Raw genomic sequence first — 19,976 nt, forward strand, 5'->3', positions numbered from 1 at the left:
TGTGCCTGTGTAGACACAGCCTATGACTCTATCCCCCAAATCACTTGTAACATCTCCCATCTGGTATCATCTGCAAAGTTTATAAGCATACTCTCTATGCCAGCCTCTAAATCGTTAATGAAGTTATTGAACAAAACCAGTCCCAAAACTAACCTCTGCAGAAATTCACTTGTTATGCCCTTACAGCATGACTGTGAACCATTAATAAAAACTCTGAGAATGGTTATCAGACAGTTATGCACCCACTTTATAGTAGTCCCATCTGTGTTGTATTTCCCTACCTTATAGATAATAAGATCATGTAGGACTGAAGTCTAACTATACCTCATTTACTGCTTCCCCTTTATCCACAAGTCTTGTTATCCTATTAAATAAAGCTATCAGATTGGTTTGATCAAATTTGTTCAGCATGATTTCTTCTTTACACATCTATGTTGGCTATTATGCATAATTTTATTATCTTCCCGATGTTTACAGATGAACACCTTAATTATTTGCTCCATTATATTTCCTAGCACAGAATTTAAGCTGACTGATTTGTCATTTCCAGGGTTGTTCTTATTTCCCTTTTTATAGATGGGCACTACATTTGCCCTTTTTCAGTCTTCTGGAATCTTTTCTGACTTCCATTACTTTTCAAAGCTAATGGTAAGGAACATTCCTAAATGGTCTGATGGCCCAGTGGCTGCAGAATGCAGGTGATCAGTATGCTTTGCTAAGTTTGTTGTGATGCTGCAGAGCATCTAGAGAAGGCACTTTACACTGACATCAGACAGTTCTCCCATTGGCAAAATAAAATGACCATTAAGAGTAGGGGTAGCTATGCTGGTGGAAAAAGCCCCCCTTCGACTCCCATGGGTGAGGTTTATTTGCAAGCCAAAGTGACAAATTACGCTGACATAGGCTATAGCATAGATAAAGCCTGAGGCTAGGTCTACACTAGGCAAAATAAGTCGACAACAAATATGCAATTCTAGATACAGCAATTATATGGCTAAAATTGACATATCTGCACTCAGCTAACCTGTCTGTCTATACTGGGGAAGGTCTATGGGAGAGTTTCTCCCATTGACCTTCCTTCCTCCTCAATTCTCGTGAAGAGTACAGGGTTCAACTGCAACCCGAGAGGTCAATTTCACACATCCATACCAGACGCACAAAATTGAATCCCAGAAGGTGGACCCTGAGTGGGTCGATCTTCTGGGGTAGTGAAGACATAGCCAGGGATATGTCTCAAATTTTTACAAAAACAACAAGAAGTCCTGTGGCACCTTATAGACTAACAGTGTGGGGTTGCAGCAGAGGGTTTAATTATACAGGCTCATGAAAAGGAAGGAGTCCAGTCAAGTGGAAGACCAGAGCTGACAAGGTCAGTTCAGTGACAGAGGATGTGGCCCATTATCAGCGGCTAATGTGGAGCTGTGAACTTCAAGAGCAGAGAAACCAGGTCAATTCAGTCAGGGAGTATGTGGCTGACTGAATTGACCTGGTTTCTCCTCTCTTGATGCTCACATCTCCACTTTAACTGCTGATGATGGGCCACATCCCCCGTGACTGAAATGACCCGGTCACCTCTGTCCCTCCGCTGGAGTGGGACTCCCTCCTTTTCACGAGCCAATATATTTAAACCCTCCTCTGGAACCACCACTCACGCATCTGATGAAGTGGGTCTTTGCCCACAAAAGCTTATGTTTCAAAATATCTGTTAGTCTATACAGTGCTACAGGACTTCTTGTTGTTTTTGAAGATACAGACTAACTCAGCTACCCCTCTGATACCTGTCAATTTTTTACACTTACTTTTATTTTTTAAAAATAAAAGCTGGTGTCTGGTGATTAATTAAATGGTCTCTTTGCATCACTCCAGCTAATCCCTCGTCCCGCAAGTGTCACAACCCCACAATGGAAAACACTGCATTAAAAATTCTTTCATCCTTCAAACCTTGCACCACAACAGCCCCCCAGAAGTGCTCACATAAGAAACTTGTGGTGTCAGATAACTTTGTTTTTATTTTACAACGTCAGGGAAAGTTTAAGACATCTATGCAAGGTTAAATTTTATAGTTACTTGTAAACAGCAAGCAGCAGTAAAAAAAAAAACCCCTTCTGAACAAACGATACTGGAGATAGAGCACTAGGGATTGAAACACTAACAACATTCTCTCCAAACCTGTACTCAAGATCTAGCTAGAAATTCTACAGAGACTGAGGGATACAGAGGTAGAAACTGACATTCCCTCAGAGCTATTGATACTATTGTCCGACACTGAGTTGATCTGAAATACTCTTTACAGTGTTACACCCCTTTCCCGCCCCCCATTCCCACCCTCCTCCATCCTCTTGAACCATAAGGCAAGAATAGGGAAAGCCTGTTTTTCCTGAGTGGAGCTGTTCTAAGCTACCACAGAAAGAGAACAAGTGAGCTGCCCTGACAGGAACAGACAAAATGCAATTTAAAGCTTATATGGGAGGGAAAATAAGAAACAGACATATGAAAAAGCCTTTATACCCCTGATCTCTTCCACTGCACAGACCTCAGCAGGGATTAATTACTTTCTGAACATCTATTACTCTTTATCAAATATTTGCAACACAAATAGTATTCCAGTTTTATATTACACTCTGACTCTTACACACTGTTCCCATCTTTGCTCTCTACTCTTCTACCATTGGCATCCTTTCTGTGTCCTCTCATAGTATTGCTGCTGTTGTTGCAAGATCCTTCCCCTCTGCAGCTCATGCCATCTGGAACAGCCTTCCTGTATCACACCAACTCACTCCCAATTTCATTTGTACACGCGTCTCTAATCCCTCGCCTGTTCCTTTGAATTTCTCTCTCCTTCTGTTGCTGTTTATTATTTAATTCTGTGATTATATTATTCAAACGGCGCAGGGAACAGAATCTGCATGAAAGCGCCATTAATATAGGAAGCTGGGCCCTCCGCAAATACATCACACAAGCCAAAATCGTGACAGTTGGAGAAGGCATAATTGGATGGATGGTGGCAAAGCAGTTTCTGGAAACCAGAAATGTATTTTCTGCCTCTGCACCTGATAAGAGAAAACATCTCTGAGGTGTCTCTTGCCATGTTCATTCCATGCTGTGGTGCCACAGAGCTGCACTTTCCAGAGATTAGGTTAACGCCTTCAACTGTCTGGGCCCACTTATAACGTTGCAATGAATATGACAGGGCTGCAGCCACTCTCAATTTTCTTTGGATACTTCAGGAGATTTTCCGACAAATAAAAATGTGCCTTTGCCAGCATGCAAAACTTGCTACTCATTTCCAAGCCTTTGCCTTTTATGAGAAAGTTAAAAGTGTGCAATAGTGGGGTTTCAAGGGTGCATTCAGACCTCAATTCACCATGCCACTTCAGCGTGTGCATTACTTTAAGCATCTTCTTAAGACTCACTGACTTTAAGCATGTACTTAAATATTTTGTTATACAGGGATGGGACTTAAATACTGCTTAAATATTGTAATAAATCAAGGCTCTGATGTCTGAGCAGGTATGATACACACAGGAAATGTGCCACAATGCGGCCCTGAGTTGTCCATTCCTATATTTTTATGCTGGGTTGTTCTTCTGATGATAAACAGGCAAATTGCAGAGGCACGTTTTAGACAACTTTTACCTCCTCATTTTCATATGCAGAATGAAAATGTGTGTACACCAAACTCCAATATGGTCTCATGGATACGTGAAAGAATGCAGACTAGGGAGAAAGGGGTTCAGTTTGTGGGTCTGCCATTGCTTTTTTGGGTGAGTCACATCTCTTCCCTGGGTCTGTTTGCCCATCTAATACAAGATATTTACCCCTTTTGAAAAGTGCTTGTAGAGTTGTGAATGAAAAGCCCTATGTCAGAACCAGGAATTAGTACAGGTTGAACCTGGCTAGTCTGGCACCCTCAGGACATGACTGGTGCTGGATGAGAGAATTTGCCAGCCCATAGGAGGTCAATATTGTCTAGCAGCACTGCCAACACTTCCACTGCATGCTGGGCTCTTAGAAGACATTTTGGGGTAAATGACTGCTAAATTACAGCACAGAACACTGAAAGCCAGGACTGGCAGCTATTAACAAACTTTATCGGACTGTAGGAAACTTGGCCACACCCATGATAAGTGGTTGTCCAGCTAACTAATATCATGCTGGATTACAGATGTTGCCAGACCAGAGAGTTCCAGATTAGAGAGGTTCAACTTGAATTATCCTTTTTAGAACATGTACAATTGTACGTGATCTGACGCACACATGCAATTCACTTAAATTTTTGTTACATACAGATAACTACCCAGACTTTCTCGAACAGCATGTAGTACATCTGTCACCAGAGAATCACAAAACTCTACTAATGAATTCTCCCAATAGTCCTTTGTGGAAAAGACGCATTATTGTTTTCCTCATTGTCATTGTAGTCACAAAACAAACAACAGCACAAAAGAGTTAAAGCTCAGTGGTATATGAAGTGCCCACAGCAGTGCCAGACATGGAATTCAGTTCTGTTGCTTTAACCAATAGGTCACACTCATCTTTTCCCCTCTTTAAAACTCTGCACATCCGGTCCAAGCCCTTACCATCCTCTAAAACATGTAGAAGGCTTTCTAATGTAATTTCTAACTGGAGAGCTGAATTGAAGGGTAGTGATTTAATTGTCCCTGTTTCATCATCAAACAGCCCTATTCATGAACAAGACTGGTTCAAAAAGCTGATATGCCCCAAAAGAAAACTCTTCTGAGGAAAAGAGAGGTTAACCACAGGCACATATTGTTTGGAAAGAAGAGTGAGGGCTTTTTCCCCTTTGCATTAGTCAAGCTCTTTTGATATGTGACTCACCTGTGGGGCGCAATGGAGTGTGTTGAAGAACAATAATGATTTTCTGCAATATCCCAGTACTTCTTCATGTTTCTTCAAACAAGAATTCCTGTCAGATATGTTCTAATTCATTGCTAGTTCATCAACACTCAGTACGTACTCTGATGAGCCAACAGAGCTAGCACTTTCAGTCTTGTTTATGATGCATGCTGGGATGATAGGAACAAGTTTTAATGGAGTTTTTTGAAGCATTCAAATGTGGCAGAGTGAATGTCTGCATGAATTAGTAACAGAAGATGGAGCCTTTTATAGTTAGGCTGTCAATTCCCATAAGTGACCGAAAGCTGCCAGACCAGCCCAAGGTTCTGGCTCAGTTGCTAAGTGAAATCTCTGGTCATCTCATAGAAGCAGAGAAACCCTGGCTACAGTGGTTCATCTAGTCCACTATGCCTGTCTCAAACAGCAGGCAACACCAGAGGCCTGAGGAAGGTACAAGAAACCCTGCAGGAGGCAGTTAGGACATAATATGTCTACAGGAAATGTTTTTAATCTAACCTTCAAGAGTTAGTGCTTCAGGACATAAGCAACCCTCTTCTAACCTTTATATCCCTTCCAAAATTTGGGGTGGGTAACCCTTAGTCCCTCACCATGGTTATGCTGTCACACCAGAGTCCAATCCTTTCTGGAATCTTGCACAGATCAGTAAAGCATCTACATGGCAGAAACTGCCATGACATTTGCCACAGGTTGTCTCTGTCCCAGCACCAATGACTGAAATCACATGGGAGCATGAACTATCATCTTAGCCCACTACAGGAAGGGGGAGGCACATGGATGCAGCTTGCAATCAGTGCTGCCATCTACTTGTTCTGTCTTAAATAGACTATTTCATTAATTCCCCCAGATCTGGATTCCAAATTGTTTGACTGACATTAATCTCACAGATAAGCACCAATACAATATAGTCAGCGTTCTGTACATTTGACTAACTTCAGCTCAGTTGAGTCCACTTGCAATACACACTGATACCCCCTGGATGGTGAAGAACAAAATATGATAATTAATGGGAGATTACCTAATAAGCAAACATATAGAATATATCTCTATTTCTTCCCGGGTTAGATTAACTGATCTTTCCCCTCTAAAACAGTGTTTCTTTGCTTTGCAATCAATATTCCTTGCTACATCGAGCTCTAAAATTCCCAGCAAAGCACTGAAAAAATACCAACATCTCTTCAAATACACAGTTCTATGCAGCCACAAATGATCATATTCTCTCTCTTCCTCACTTGTCAAATGCAGCGAATGACAAGGAGAAAGCTATTCCACCAATACAATCTTATGCTATCTGGATCATAATAGAACTGAATAACCTTTATACTGTCGTTCAGTCTGAGCCAATATTTCATGCTTCAAACCATTTAATTGTTTCTTGAGATAGTGATATTTGCTTATTGATATTGCTTTCGAAAGAGGCTCACTTACCTGCCAGAATATGCTGTCTATTGTATTTCCAAGAAAACCATCTCTCCCTTCCGAAGACACCAGTTTTGGTCCAAGAATAGTCATAAACTCATCAAAATCAACCTGGCCATCACCTGAAAGGGGAGAGAAAGCATTAATGAACCTTGGTTGATCTGAGCACCTTTGAGATACCAAATCCATGTACAGCAAACACTTTCATATCTGGCATTTATTATGCAGAACACTCAACTAACCAGCATTTTAACCATAAGGAAATTTTAGTTATGTTTTCCATAAGTACAGTAGAGTGAAAGTAAATACAAATAAATACAGCAAATACAGTATAAGTTTACAGTGTACAGTACTATTATTGTTGGTAAAGTACACTGCATACATTTCTTTGTTTCTTAATATCTAGTCTTGTTTTTCTTCAGTGTTAGGTAGACCTCTCTATTATCCAGAATACAGTAAACTCTGTTTTAACCAGTATTCAATCAACCACTACTCTCAAATGACTGGCACTGCCACTTGCCACTATCCCGGTGACAGGTTTCTCTTCCAGGCGGCTGTGCTGCTCGCAGGCGGTGAAGAGATCCCGTCCTGTCCTGAGCCATTGATAGCGCTTCCTCTTTTTTAAGGGACGGGTGCTGGGACATGGGTGGGGAGCCAAGATGAGGCTGCTGCATCCGCCGTTCCCCATCCCTCCCTGGGCCTGGGCTGCGGAGGCTCCAGCTCAGCAAGGGGAAGCGCAACCCTCCGCCACGGGCCGGGGTCTCAGCAGCCGGGGCTGCTGAACCCCTGCGAGAGGGAGGCGGGATGGGTGGCCAGAGTACGGGGAGCCAGACGCCCCACCCTCCCCTCTGCCCTTGTCAGCAGCATGGGCCAGGGCCTGAGCTGCTGAACCCTGGCGGGGAGTGCAGAGCAGGCTGTGTGAGCAGTGGCAGCGATCCAGGGACCGGGCTGCCGAGGGCTTCAGGAGGGGAATGCTGCTGAGAACTAGTGGCAAAGGGATCCCTCTGGATCTCTCTCTATTATCCATAATATTTTCATACCCGGCAACCTCCCGGTTCTGGGGCTGCCGGATATGAAAGAGATTACTGTACCATCCTGGATAGCTCTGCCCCCTAGAAAGAGAATATGTTATGAACCTGGGATGCAGACAGCCACACACCATGATCACCAGCCAAATCACAGCTAGGGTTCATGGAGAAGAGCTCTCATTTCTATGCTTACTAGTGGTTGATATTATCCAAAGGCCTGTCAAGATCCTGTGCTAGGTGCTGTACAAAAAAAGAATGAAAAAGCTGACCTCATGCCTGCTGAGATTAATAGCAAATCACCTCCAAAACCCAAAGGTTCTCAAGTATTTCAGCAAGATGGCAACTTCACCAAGCTGAACGCCAGCAGCCCTTGCGCTCAGAGCTGCTCCAGCAGCTCCTGCCTCAGAGACTCAGTTTGGGGGGGGGCAAGGTTCCCCCTGCAGCGGGGAGCTGGCAAAGGTGCGGAGCCCTGCTGACTGTCCCAGCTGCAGGAACCCTGACTGTGGGGGAGGGGACGGGGAGCCAGCTGAGTACCAGCTCCTCCTTCTTTACAAAAAGAGGTCTCTCTCTCTACACTGGCGGTCATTAACCCATTTGTAAACCAGCCTGTCAAGAGTGAAAGAGTTCCCAGACTCTTATGCCGGTCCCATTCCATCCTGCAGGGAAGCTTAGCAAAAGCCCAGCCAGGCAGTAATGTAACTGCGAGGCGATTCAAACCAGTTTTCATCAGTGTGTATCTCCTAAAAGTCCTGTGCACCCTGTATACAGAGGAGACAGTGCAGACTCAGATCGAGTTGTTAGCAGAAAGAGGAGACTGCTCATGCCACTAATGGACCCAGCCTGTGCGATCCCCTGACCCGGCAATCTATTGTCTGTTATGTAAATGAGCCCTGCTGCTGTTTGTAGCACATCCGTGTGTTAATTATCACCTCAGAGGACTTCACAGAAGGATTAATAGAAGTGCCAAGAAAGAAACAGCGTTTCTGCAGTGCTTAAGGAATCTTTCAAATACTTCACCCTTCCAGGTTTTAATAAGGTGAGTACAACGCAATCCTGTCTGTCCTATTTATCTGATCCCCATCATCCCAGGACCTCACAATCTTTTCATGAGTTGATTCTCACAATGCCTCTCCAAGGCAGGGAAGTGCTGCTTGCCTCATTTGGCAGTTCGGCAATGGAGGCTGAGAAAGATTTAGAGACTTGTCTAGGGTCACGTAGTGAGACCAGTTCCACATCAGATACATGTGGATACAGCAATGCAGTGTAAAGGGCATCACTTTATCACAGGTCCTAATGCAGATGCAGATACTCCAGCAAGAAACCACTTTTGCCTGTGTTGCTGGTGCTGTCCAGGGAGCTGGTCCCAGTGCTCAACTAGTAAGAAAGCACAATTTTTCCAGTATAAACCACTGGCTACATCTGAAAGGTTTTCAAGCATAGACTTGGCATTCACTGAGCCCAGGTCTCCCATCTCTCAGGTTAGCACCCTGACGACTGGGACTTTCCCTTGTATCTCTACCCACTCCCAGTTAACCCAACAGGAACAGATGGGTACCAGAGGGCTGCTATCTGAACAGCCTGCATGGGTGGTGGTCTTAAATTATCAAGAAATACTCACTACTAAAAGACCAGACTAGATGGCTCTAAACAATGGTCATTTTGAAAAAGCCAGTGTTAACCAGGTTTCTGATCTACTGAACAGTGCGGTTACTCTGAGTAAATCCTGATTAATGGCCACAGCTCCATTTGCACGTATGCGTGTGAAAAGTAGGATGTAGGTATTTGCCCTTTTCAGTGTCACTAAGATAATTGTTTGCTGTTCGCTATTTGTAAATACTGCTCATTTGTTGGAAGCTTTCTAAACTAAGTTCTTACCGGAGCTGAAACACAACATCAAATAAGCAGAGCAGAGATTATTCCCTTTCCAGAACGACGATCTTTGCCCACTCAAGAGTGCAGTCAATAATTTCAGGAAGACAAGCAGAGATGAAAGGAACATTCTGAGGGGGAAGCAACAAGCGTTGCTTGGAAGAACATAGCGGGGATCCATAACAGGTTCAATCCTGCCAGCTGCCTCTCAACCCAACCAGCCGGGCACTTACGATTCCGTGTAGCTTCATTCAGATCACTGTGAATGATTCCCACACACTTGCAGCTTGGCAAATGCATAATGCTTTGCTGGGTCAAGACCAGAGCATTCAGCACCTTGTAGGATTCAGCCCAATGATAGAAGAGTCAATGCATACACTCATGTCATGGATAGTCTGTTAAGGGCAAGTCACAGCAAGGGGAGTCTGGGGATCCCGCCTTTTTAAGAGCAGGCTTTTTCAAATGTTCTTAGGCAGAGACACAGCACTGTCTTTGCTTCCTTGTGGGAGATGTAACTTTGTGACAACAAGTCAGACTGTATCAGTCACATCACGCTGGATCATGTTATGGAATGAAATGCAAGGTGACAGCAAGTTCCAATAATGTGCACAGGAGTGCCTTGCTTAGAAGGAAATGCAGTAACTGAAATACACACTGCTCTATAAACTGGGTTAATGATATTGGTCAGCTTATCAAGAAAACAATTTGCATTCTAAATAGCTACTAAGCACTGGACCATTTCCGCATTTCTGGCCCCAAAATATTGAATTATCCATATGGCATTTTCTACTAGAGACAGAGACAGTGTAGTTTTTTTTTTACTTAGGGGACAAGCAGGGAGGTTTTACACAGAATAAGTGGCCAGCTTTCAGTACTCCAGAGCTTGCTTTCCAGCTTACTAGAACATTGGCTGAGCCTCTGTTTACATATGTAAACATAACTACTACTTCAAGAAAGTTGTTCTGAGAATGAATTGTAGAGTGTTGGGAACAGCAATGTTAGCGGTTAACTGGTTAACCAAGAAGCCACACTCTAAATAGATGAGGCTTGCCAGTTACAGTTAACTGGTAGGGGCTGGAGCAGAGGGCTGCTCCAGCCCTGTGGGGCCTGCCACAGGCAGAGGACTCTCCAGCACAGCTGGAGCAGCCCTGGTCTGCAGTGGGCCTGTCCCAGGAGCACAGCTGGCAGGGGATATCCAGCCCAACCAGAGGAACCCTGGTTTGCAGACCTAAGCAAAACCAAGACTACCCAACAGAGAAAAGGTCCCGTTAACATTTTTAAGCACTTTCTTCCAACGGGCTCCCAAGAGATCCTGTATCAAGACAGATGCATCTGACAAAGTGAGTTTTTGCCCACCAAAGCTAATGCTCCAATATATCTGTTAGTCTGTAAGGCGCCACATGACTTCTCATTGTTTTTGCAGATACAGACTAACACGGCTACCCCTTTGATACATGCATCAAAGACAGAATTCACATTTCAAACTGAGAACCCATTTTACCATGTTCAATGGTCAAAGGAAAAATCCTTAAATACCAGTGTACAGCTCATGGGAAAACTAACATAAAGGGCTACTTTCTGTCCTCAGGTATATCCCATGCACTACTGCTGTAATCAGTAGGGTTTCTCTCACTCATAAAGTGCTGTAAGGGGATGATGCTGAATGAATTTAGCTCCCCTTCAGCTCACACACCAGCTTGAGAGGACTGCTCACCATCTTAAAGGTTCAGGCCTTGACTGCAGGCAGAATTTGATCCACAATTGCTCTTTCCCTCTCTCCTTTAATAATCACAGACAGACATGTATTACTGGATTATAATCTGTGAAGCATTTCATCACATTCAGTACCTAGACCACACCTATAGAAATCCTCACTGGCAGAGATGATTAGATATTCAATGCAATGCAATACAGGTTTATTCAGAAATTTTAGAGTGTAGCAGAAATGGGGCCAAGATACAAGTCTGGATCCAAACGTGAATACCCCAGGCATTTGGGGGCATTTGGATTTGACAGCATTCTTCAGTCATTAGACAGGTAGACCTCATTCACAACAATACGAAGCCAAACTTATCAAAGAATCATAGGGTTGGAAAGCACCCCCAGAGGCCATCGAGTTCAGCCTCTAGGGATGGGGGTCCACCACCTCTCTAAGTAACATGTTCCAGTGCTTCACCACCTGCCTGGTGAAATAGTTCTTCCTAATATCCAACCTAGAGCTCCCTCATTGTAACTTGAGACCATTGCTCCTTCCTTGTTCTGTCACTGCCGAGAACAGCCTTTCTCGCCTTCCTCTTTGGAACCCCCTTCAGGAAGTTGAAGGCTGCTATCAAATTGCCCCTCACTCTTCTCTTCTGCAAACCAAAAAGCCCAAACCCCTCAGCCGCTCATTTTAGGTCATGTGCTCCAGCCCCCTAATCATTATGGTTGCCCTCCACTGGACCCACCTACTTTCTATACTGGGGGGCCCAGAACTGGACACAATACTCCAGATGTGGCCTCACCAGTGACGAGTAGAGGGGAATAATCACTTCTCTAGCTCTGCTGGAAATGCTCCTCCGAATGCACCCCCATATGCCATTAGCTTTCTTGGCTACAAGGGCACGCTGTTGATTCCTTCTCTGAGGTTCAGGGTCTGGGTGCACTTGAGTCCCATGTTCTGCTCTGAGCCCACCTCCATTTTTATTAGCACAGATTGTTTGCGTCACGCCCAATTCCTGCCGTCCTCTCTGTGCCAAGATATTTGTAATGTGTACACTGTCCACATTCTACACCCACTTCCCTTTCTGTCAACCTGCAATTTTACATTAATTACCTTATTGCAAATCCTCTTTGCACTCCAGGAACTACGGTCAAGGGAACTTTGACCAGTAGGGGAATTTAACACAAATTAAACAGCAGGCTTATGGTGTGCAAAGATGCAAATCTGTTGCCACTTTAGTTCAGATCTTCGGCTTCGCTTTTAGTGATGTACAGCACGTATTCCCTTTCCCCTGGCCTCATCTGTCATAAACGCAGAATATTTATGTACACTGCATATATGTATCAGAAGGGTAGCTGAGATAGTCTGTATCTTCAAAAACAACAAGAAGTCCTGTGGCACCTTATAGACTAACAGATATTTTGGAGCATAAGCTTTTGTGGGCAAAGACCCTCTTCGTCAGATGACTACATGGGTTTTGCCCACGAAAGCTTATGCTCCAAAATATCTATTAATCTGTGAGGTGCCACAGGACTTCCTGCTGTATATATGTATTCAAGTACAAATGCAGGTTTATAAACCTGAACCATTCTACTCCAATAGGCCTGAGTGACTATGACAATCAAACACTACCATAACCTACGTATAAACCTAAGATGCATAAAAACTCTGCTGGCATGGCAAAGCCTAAATATACGTTATCAACCGCATTTCAAAGCTTCCCAGCTGCATGGAAAATAGAGTACCTAGACCACATTTTCAATAGTAGCCAAGTTATAACCAGTCAGAGGTAGTAGATCAGACTGCAGGATTACAACCAGTGTAATGTGCGAAATGGAGTTGAAATAAGATAATGCACAACATATGCACTGCACTGCATGGAATCAAAACTGGTATCGGCATCCTCATCTGCACCTGCAAAAATGAGCCACAGACACACCCCCGCCATCCACATCTATAAAGCAGATAGCTGTGGCTTTGCAGGGCTGTCCTGGTTTGATCCCATTTCCTGGTGTGAGACCAAGAATGGGAGATCAATTCTCCAGCGGTGAGAAATAGCTCAAGGACAGTGGACTTTGCCAATTTAATACATTTTCTGGCAACGACTTTGATGCTAAATTAGCACCCTTGGAGAACACATCCGACAACTCCCTGACCGTGGCACAAAGAACTAGGCACGTATTTAAATGTAGATAAGAAATCTGGCATGTGCGGATGGAGATGTACCCAGTTTATTTTGTGTTTACCTCCAGAAATGCAGCGAGGTGGATATATTTGAATTCGTGAGGTGGTCACGTGCAGCTTGGGTCACAAGCATGCATGGTCCTTCCCTTAGTTTTTGTTCTCTTAATAGCTGATGGCAGTGATTCTCTATCTTACTCTGTGTCACTCTTTTTAGCCATAAAGTAACTGTGTAATTTTGGGATACCCACACTCTTAGGCTCTAAAATTATGCAGCTACAGCCACTGAGATCTCTCTTTTAGATACAGTCCATCACTTGCTATCTTTAAGTCAAGATTGGACAATCTGTTACCTCCCTAGATAAATTATTTCATAATTAATTACCTTCATTATATGCTAATAATATGGCACCACTTTTATACACGTCTCTGAGCATTTGCCTTCAAAGTGTGGATTTTCTAAATTATGGGTGGGGAGTCCATTTTACAAGTAAACTAATTATACTTGGAGTGGAAAGGTTTGTTTTGGAGGATTTGGAAGGGACATTGGAGGATGGAAAAAACAGCAAAGTTGCCAGCTACATTAAAAATAACAACCATATTTTAAACTTGTTGTATAAAGTTGTTCTAAGATCTCAAAGCACTGCACAAAGATTAAAGAAACACCTCACAGTACCCCAGTGAGGGAGAGAAATAATAATATCCACTTTTCACAGCTGGGAAATCGAGGCACAGAAAGTCATAAAGTCACTTGTCTAAGGGAAAACACAAGAAGAAAGTGGCAGAGTCAAGAAGAGAACCTAGCTCTCTGTCCTATCAGAGTTTATGCCAATATACACCTGAAGTCCCACCGGACAAGAATATATGAAGATTGTAGCATGACCTAAATAATTCACATTTTCCTTTACAAAAAGCTCTGAGTGGCCTTATCTTTGTGAAGCTCTTATGTCTCAGTTGTTTGCTGCAGACCTCTGACAGTGAGCACTGGGAAACACCATCAGGCTACGTAAGTGCCTTTCCTTTGTCCCATGACATTCAGTTCTGATTTTGCTCAAAAATCACCATGCCCTTTCTCAGTAGCACCTCCTGAAAAATCACAAAAGCTTATTATTATTGAATGTACATGTGCTCTCTACAGCTCACTGTAGGATTAAAGATACTTTTCTACAAGTGGAAAACAAACAGAAATGCCCTTCAAGGGATTCCCTTCTAAATCGTTTGGCTGTGAGGCGCTGTATATTACCCCAAACTTAAGTGGGCCTCAGAAAGGTAGATAAATGACATCATGAGCAGCCCATCTTTTTGGGCTGCTGGTGTGGGTTGGCAGCGGAGGACTGAAGATGGGTAAACATAAAGCCCTATGATTTGGTTGGACTGGGGTTCCTAGATGAGGGAAGCATTAAATTTGCAGGACACCTCGCGAAAGCTGGGGACCAAAGACCAGGAGCTAGTGGTCTGTCTGTCTCTTCTACGCACAAGAGAAAGAACCTCAGAATTAGGCTACAATGACACTGGGCAAAGTGCATCAACCACAGTTACACAACTCTAGCTACGGCAATCACAAAGCTAGAATCGATGTATCTGTGCTCAGCTAAGTTTCTCCCATTGATCTCCCTTACTCCTTGCATCTCTTGAGGAATACAGGGGTCAACTGAGACCCCTGAGAGGTCAGTTTTGTGCATCCATACTAAACATGCAAAATGGAACCCTGGAAGATTGACCCTGAGCAGGTCGATCTTCCAGGACAGCGTAGACACAGACTTAACTCAGTTTCATCCAGGCCAGGCCTGTGAGAACCAAAGAGCTGAACTGACCATGAGGTCTTTGCGTCCAATGATTCTATTCTCCACCTACCTTTCAAGAGGAGTAAGCTTAGAACTTTTCATTTGCAGTTTGTTTCAACGCATTTGTTCACTGCTCTTGTAAAGAAAGGGAGTTCAGAACTGTGCCAAATGCACGGCTATCGAGGACTGAATGACTGTATCCCCACTGGAAAAGACTCTTGGACTACTCATCTGAGCCAACTGGACCCTCTCTAGCTGCTGACCCAGGAAGACAGTGATCGAAGACTAGGATTAAATACTAGCTCAGACCTAGGAATAAGTGAAAGAAGCTTATTCTCCAACACCAGAAATCATCTGAGCTTCCATTTAAACCTCAGCCTGGCAACTGGACCTTGGAGATGCAGATGTGAGAGCAGCCATTGTGGCTCACGCACCAAGGACTAAATAGAGAACTTCTGAGCAGTGTTCCTTGCAAGCAGCGTTCCTTGCATCTGCTCAAGAGAAAGTCAAATGCCGCCCAGCTGATTCTCAGCATGCCCACAGCTAGGTTTTGTGTTTCTCTTGATGGTGCACATTTGCACATGCCTCAGTACACGCAAAAAATTATTCTGCACACGGATGAAAAAGGGTATCGGGAACATTGCTTCTGAGCTAAAACCATGAGCTGTGGCTACATCTGGAACTAAACAGCAGATGCTCGGGAACTGGGGGCTGTAACAATTCATAGCCTCTGTGGAGTCCTGTAACATACACGCACTAGTATGTTAAACAAACACAGGGACTGGTGCTTGCTCTCCACGGCATCTATTACCAGTCAAAAAGGAGAAAGCTGCTTTTTTAATAATGGGGCAGAGGAGAGCAGTCCAATAATAGCAACTTACATGGCAATTTACATTGCAGGAAAAATTCACCAGGCATCTGTTGAGCGATATGTCAGTTCCACACAGCCCCTTAGAAAACATATAACCTCATTATTACCTCCCTTCCTGAATGACTGTAAATATACTCCAGGACCTACTGTCCCTGGCTTACCTCCATCTCCTTTGGCTGTGCCACTAGGCCAGCAAGCCAACCTGCTGCAAGCTAGCCATGCCTTTTCTGCAGAAACAGCCTGAAGTGAGGGCTATCATTAGCAGACCAGAGAGCAGTGGCTATCAGGCAATGTGTCAAAATGAAAGGATTAGGCTGCAGATCCTTTAAAATTTCAGAAAGTCTTACGCTTTGCAATAGATTGAAGAGTTTGCCAGCTGATTAGCTAAAGGAACAATAGCTCCAGCTGGATAAGGCCCTAATCGGTTTTGCTTAAAAGGCTCCCAGAATGGCAGGAAGCTGTAATGTTTTTAACAATTGGGAAGCTGATGTGACAGCTGCCATCTTGGCCCACAAACCAGGGACTGAACAGAGACCTTCTGTGCTAAAACCATGAGCTGCTGCTACTGCTGGAGCTAAAGACCCTGGCTGTAGCAATTTTTCCCATGTAAATGAGCAGTAGAATCCTACTCATTTTCAGTGCCCAACTGGCAACTCTAACAGAGGGATGGGCAACCCCAAATAGTGGGTGGGCCACATGAGTGGCCCTCCTTCACTTCAGTGGGTCACAACAGCAGCCCCGCAGACTGCTGTCCATGCACATCTCGTGCCCCAGGGCACCGGAGCCAGGCACTCAACTCTCCTTTTCCTCCCCCTCCCTCCCAGTACTTTCAGAGAGCAGGAATCATTTAGTTCGTGCTCTGTCCCCGCTCATCTACCTTCCTCTCAGAGCCAGAACACAGCAAAGAGCTGATATGCAGCATCACAGACCTGGGAAGGAGGAGCAGGAGCAGGGACGGAGCGCCAGTCAGGTAATTTGTGGCTCTGACACCCTTGGTAGGGAGGTAGAGGCATAGGAAGTGCAGAGTTCCAGTGCGCGAGAGGCATGTTGGGCGGGGGCAGTGGGTGCAGCAATGGGAGCTGCGTGGCCACAGGTGGAGCCCCAGTAGGTTGCTGCAGGTTGCCCAACAGTGCTCTAACAGGACTGATATTTCAGGGGTAATGAGCAACTACAGCTCTCAACGGGACTTGTGAATGCTCACCACTCAGATTCCAGAAATGGGGCAAAAATCAACAATTACTGATGTGTTGCACTAAGTGACTTCTCCAGCAGGGGAGCTGTCCAGCATGAGCAATGCTTTTCTAAAGTCCTAACTGAAATGCAATGGTCATATCCCATCTTCCCCTCTCATATAAGGAGGGAGAAAAAATATGCTCCGTAGTCTTTGAGGGTAGAACGAGACGCAATGGGATTAAACTGCAGCAAGGGAGATTTCAAATGGACATTAAGAAAAGCCTTCTAACTGTCATGGTGGTTAAATACTGGAATAAATTGCCTAGGGAGGTTGTGGAATTGGAGATAGTTAAGAGCAGATTAGATAATTATCTGTCAGGGATGATCTAGATAGTGATAAGTCCTGCTGTGAGGGCTGGGGACTGGACTTGATGACCTCTCAAGGTCCCTTACAGTCCTAGCATTCTATGATTCTATTTGGTTTAAAGCATGGGAGTGAAACTCATCCCACCAGATACTATGAATATGCAGGTTGCGAAAATTATATGCTACCTATAAAGTCAAAAAAGACTGGCAGAAGCACCTAATCTAACCAGCAAATCACTCACCCAGTAATAATTTAATCAGTCCAGCTATACTTATTTAGATTAGGTGATCAGAATAAATTAAAACATCAATGGTAAGATGGTTTAGTCTTCAAAGCACTGCGTAAAAGAAAGCAATAGCCTATGATACTTTTCCACAGCTCGTACCCAAGATGTTACAGGCCTCTCCTGTTCCACAAAGACAGGATAAAAGGAGGTGAGCTCTAAAACACTGGTCGTCAGTGAAAGGAGAACCAAGATCCACCCCTGGAACCCATTTTCTGTTGCACAGAAAAGCACATTACAAAATCTATTATTGTGCAGAAGAGAGATCTTTTGCCCCCCACTCTCGGAACAAAGAGGAGCAGCTTTAAGTGGTTTTTACTAAAATCAAAGATAGCTGGACTTGATAAAATTGTTTAGCTGGAATGAAAGGTTTGTCATATGTCTGGAAGGAGGGAGAGAGTTCCTTAGGGTCCTCAAAGTCAGTGCCCTATAAATAAAGGCTAGTTCAATTAAACCAGTTCTGTACTTGAGCGATTCCATTTAGTCTGTCGGATAAGTCTCCCCAGTGAGCAATGTGGTTTGAACTAGCTTAACTTTGTATCTGAGCAAAGTCATTTGTCATGTACAAGGAACAAGTGAATGTTTGTATCAAGCAGTGCATTCTCTTGCTGTTGACTTCTTAGGGCAGATAGAACTATACTCAACATATTGCATCGGTGCGCCTGCACCACTTTAATGAAGCTGATCTATCCTGACAAAAAAGAGAGCTCTCCTGGCAACATAGTTAAAAGAAAAGATCTCAGCAAACTGAGTGATTGGGCAGCAAAATGGCAAATGAAATTTAATGTGGGTAAGTGTAAGGTAATGCACATTGGGAAAAATAACCCCAATTATACATACAATGTGATGGGGGCAAATTTAGATACAACAGATCAGGAAAGGGATCTTGGAATTATAGTGGATAGTTCTCTGAAAAATTCCACGCAGTGTGCAGTGGCAGTCAGTAAAGCAAATAGGATGTTAGGAATTATTAAAAAAGGGATAGAGAATAAGACGAAGAATATCTTACTTCCCCTATATAAAACTATGGTACGCCCACATGTTGAGTACTGCGTGCAGATGTGGTCTCCTCACCTCTAAAAAGATATACTGGCATTAGAAAAAGTTCAGAAAAGGGCAACTAAAATGATTAAGGGTTTGGAAAAGAGAAGTTACTCACCGTAGTAACGGTGGTTCTTAGAGATGTGTCCCCGTGGGTGCTCCACAATAGGTGTTGGGCTTGCCCAGCGCCGCAGATCGGATCTTCCAAGCAGTTTCTGCCGGACCGCGCATGCGCCGGTGCGCGCCGCTCCCTTGCGCGCTCCTGGCCACGTGCGCGATCCGGTCCCCGCCAGTTCCTCGACCAACCGCCTCGGGTGCCCCTGCAAAACACTGACAGAGATCCGAAGCGGGGAGGATGGGCAGGTAGTGGAGCACCCACGGGGACACATCTCGAAGAACCACCGTTACTACGGTGAGTAACTTCTCTTTCTTCTTCGAGTGTCCCCGTGGGTGCTCCACAATAGGTGACTACCCAGCAGTAACCCAAGATAGGAGATGGGTAATCGGATTATGTGCAGCTTGTCCCCGAGAGGACCGCTGCAGAGAGATGGGTATCCTCTTGGAATACCCTGTGAAGGGCGTAATGTTTGGCGAAGGTGTCATAGGATGACCAGGTCGCCGCTCTGCAAATGTCTTTTAACGCAACGCCCTTGAAAAAGGCTGTTGATGCCGCCACCGCCCTAGTGGAATGAGCCCTGGGAGTGGCCGATAAAGGAGTCTTTTTGAGCTCGTAGCACATTTTTATGCAGGATACAATGTGCTTTGAGATTCTCTGCGAGGAGAGACCTTCTCCTTTCGATTTGGGAGCGAGGGAGACTAGGAGTCTATCCGTTTTCCGGAAGGACTTGGTCCTGTCTACGTAGAAGGCTAGCGCCCTTCTCACGTCCAGGAGGTGTAGGCGCGCCTCTTCGTTGCAGTTATGAGGCTTTGGATAAAACGAGGGTAGAACAATAGGTTCGTTAATGTGAAACTCAGAAGAAACTTTGGGAACAAAGGCTGGATGCAGCCGTATGGTTACCGCCTCCTTGGAAAAAACAGTGCAGGGTGGCGTTGCCATGACTGCCGCGAGCTCGCTCACCCTACGAGCTGACGTAATTGCAAGAAGAAAGGTCGTCTTTATTGTAAGGAGGCGGAGGGGAACCGTGGCCAAGGGCTCGAACGGTGGTCCCATTAGCGTGGTAAGCACCAGGTCCAAGTTCCACGAAGGTGGAATCGGTTTCCGAGGGGGGTATAGGTTTACCAACCCTTTGAGGAACCTGGTAACCATAGGGTGGGCGAACACCGTGTGCCCTTCCTCCTCATGTCTGAACGCCGAGATGGCGGCAAGGTGGACCTTCAACGAGGATAGCGAGAGTCCTCCTCTCTTGAGGTCCAGTAAATACT

At 44.6% G+C, this 19,976-nt stretch overlaps 1 protein-coding gene across 1 annotated transcript in view; it reads right to left on the reverse strand.

The window, feature by feature from the left end:
- Positions 1–19,976, reverse strand: part of CALN1 (calneuron 1) — a 223,618-nt gene that overhangs the window by 88,844 nt on the left and 114,798 nt on the right. The window contains exon 4 of the mRNA XM_075013721.1: positions 6,304–6,416. Within this exon, the coding sequence (XP_074869822.1) occupies positions 6,304–6,416 (113 nt within the window). The remainder of the gene's footprint in view (positions 1–6,303; positions 6,417–19,976) is intronic.

The sequence above is a fragment of the Carettochelys insculpta genome, chromosome 19 (assembly GCF_033958435.1).
Source record: "Carettochelys insculpta isolate YL-2023 chromosome 19, ASM3395843v1, whole genome shotgun sequence".
NCBI lineage: Eukaryota > Metazoa > Chordata > Testudines > Carettochelyidae > Carettochelys > Carettochelys insculpta.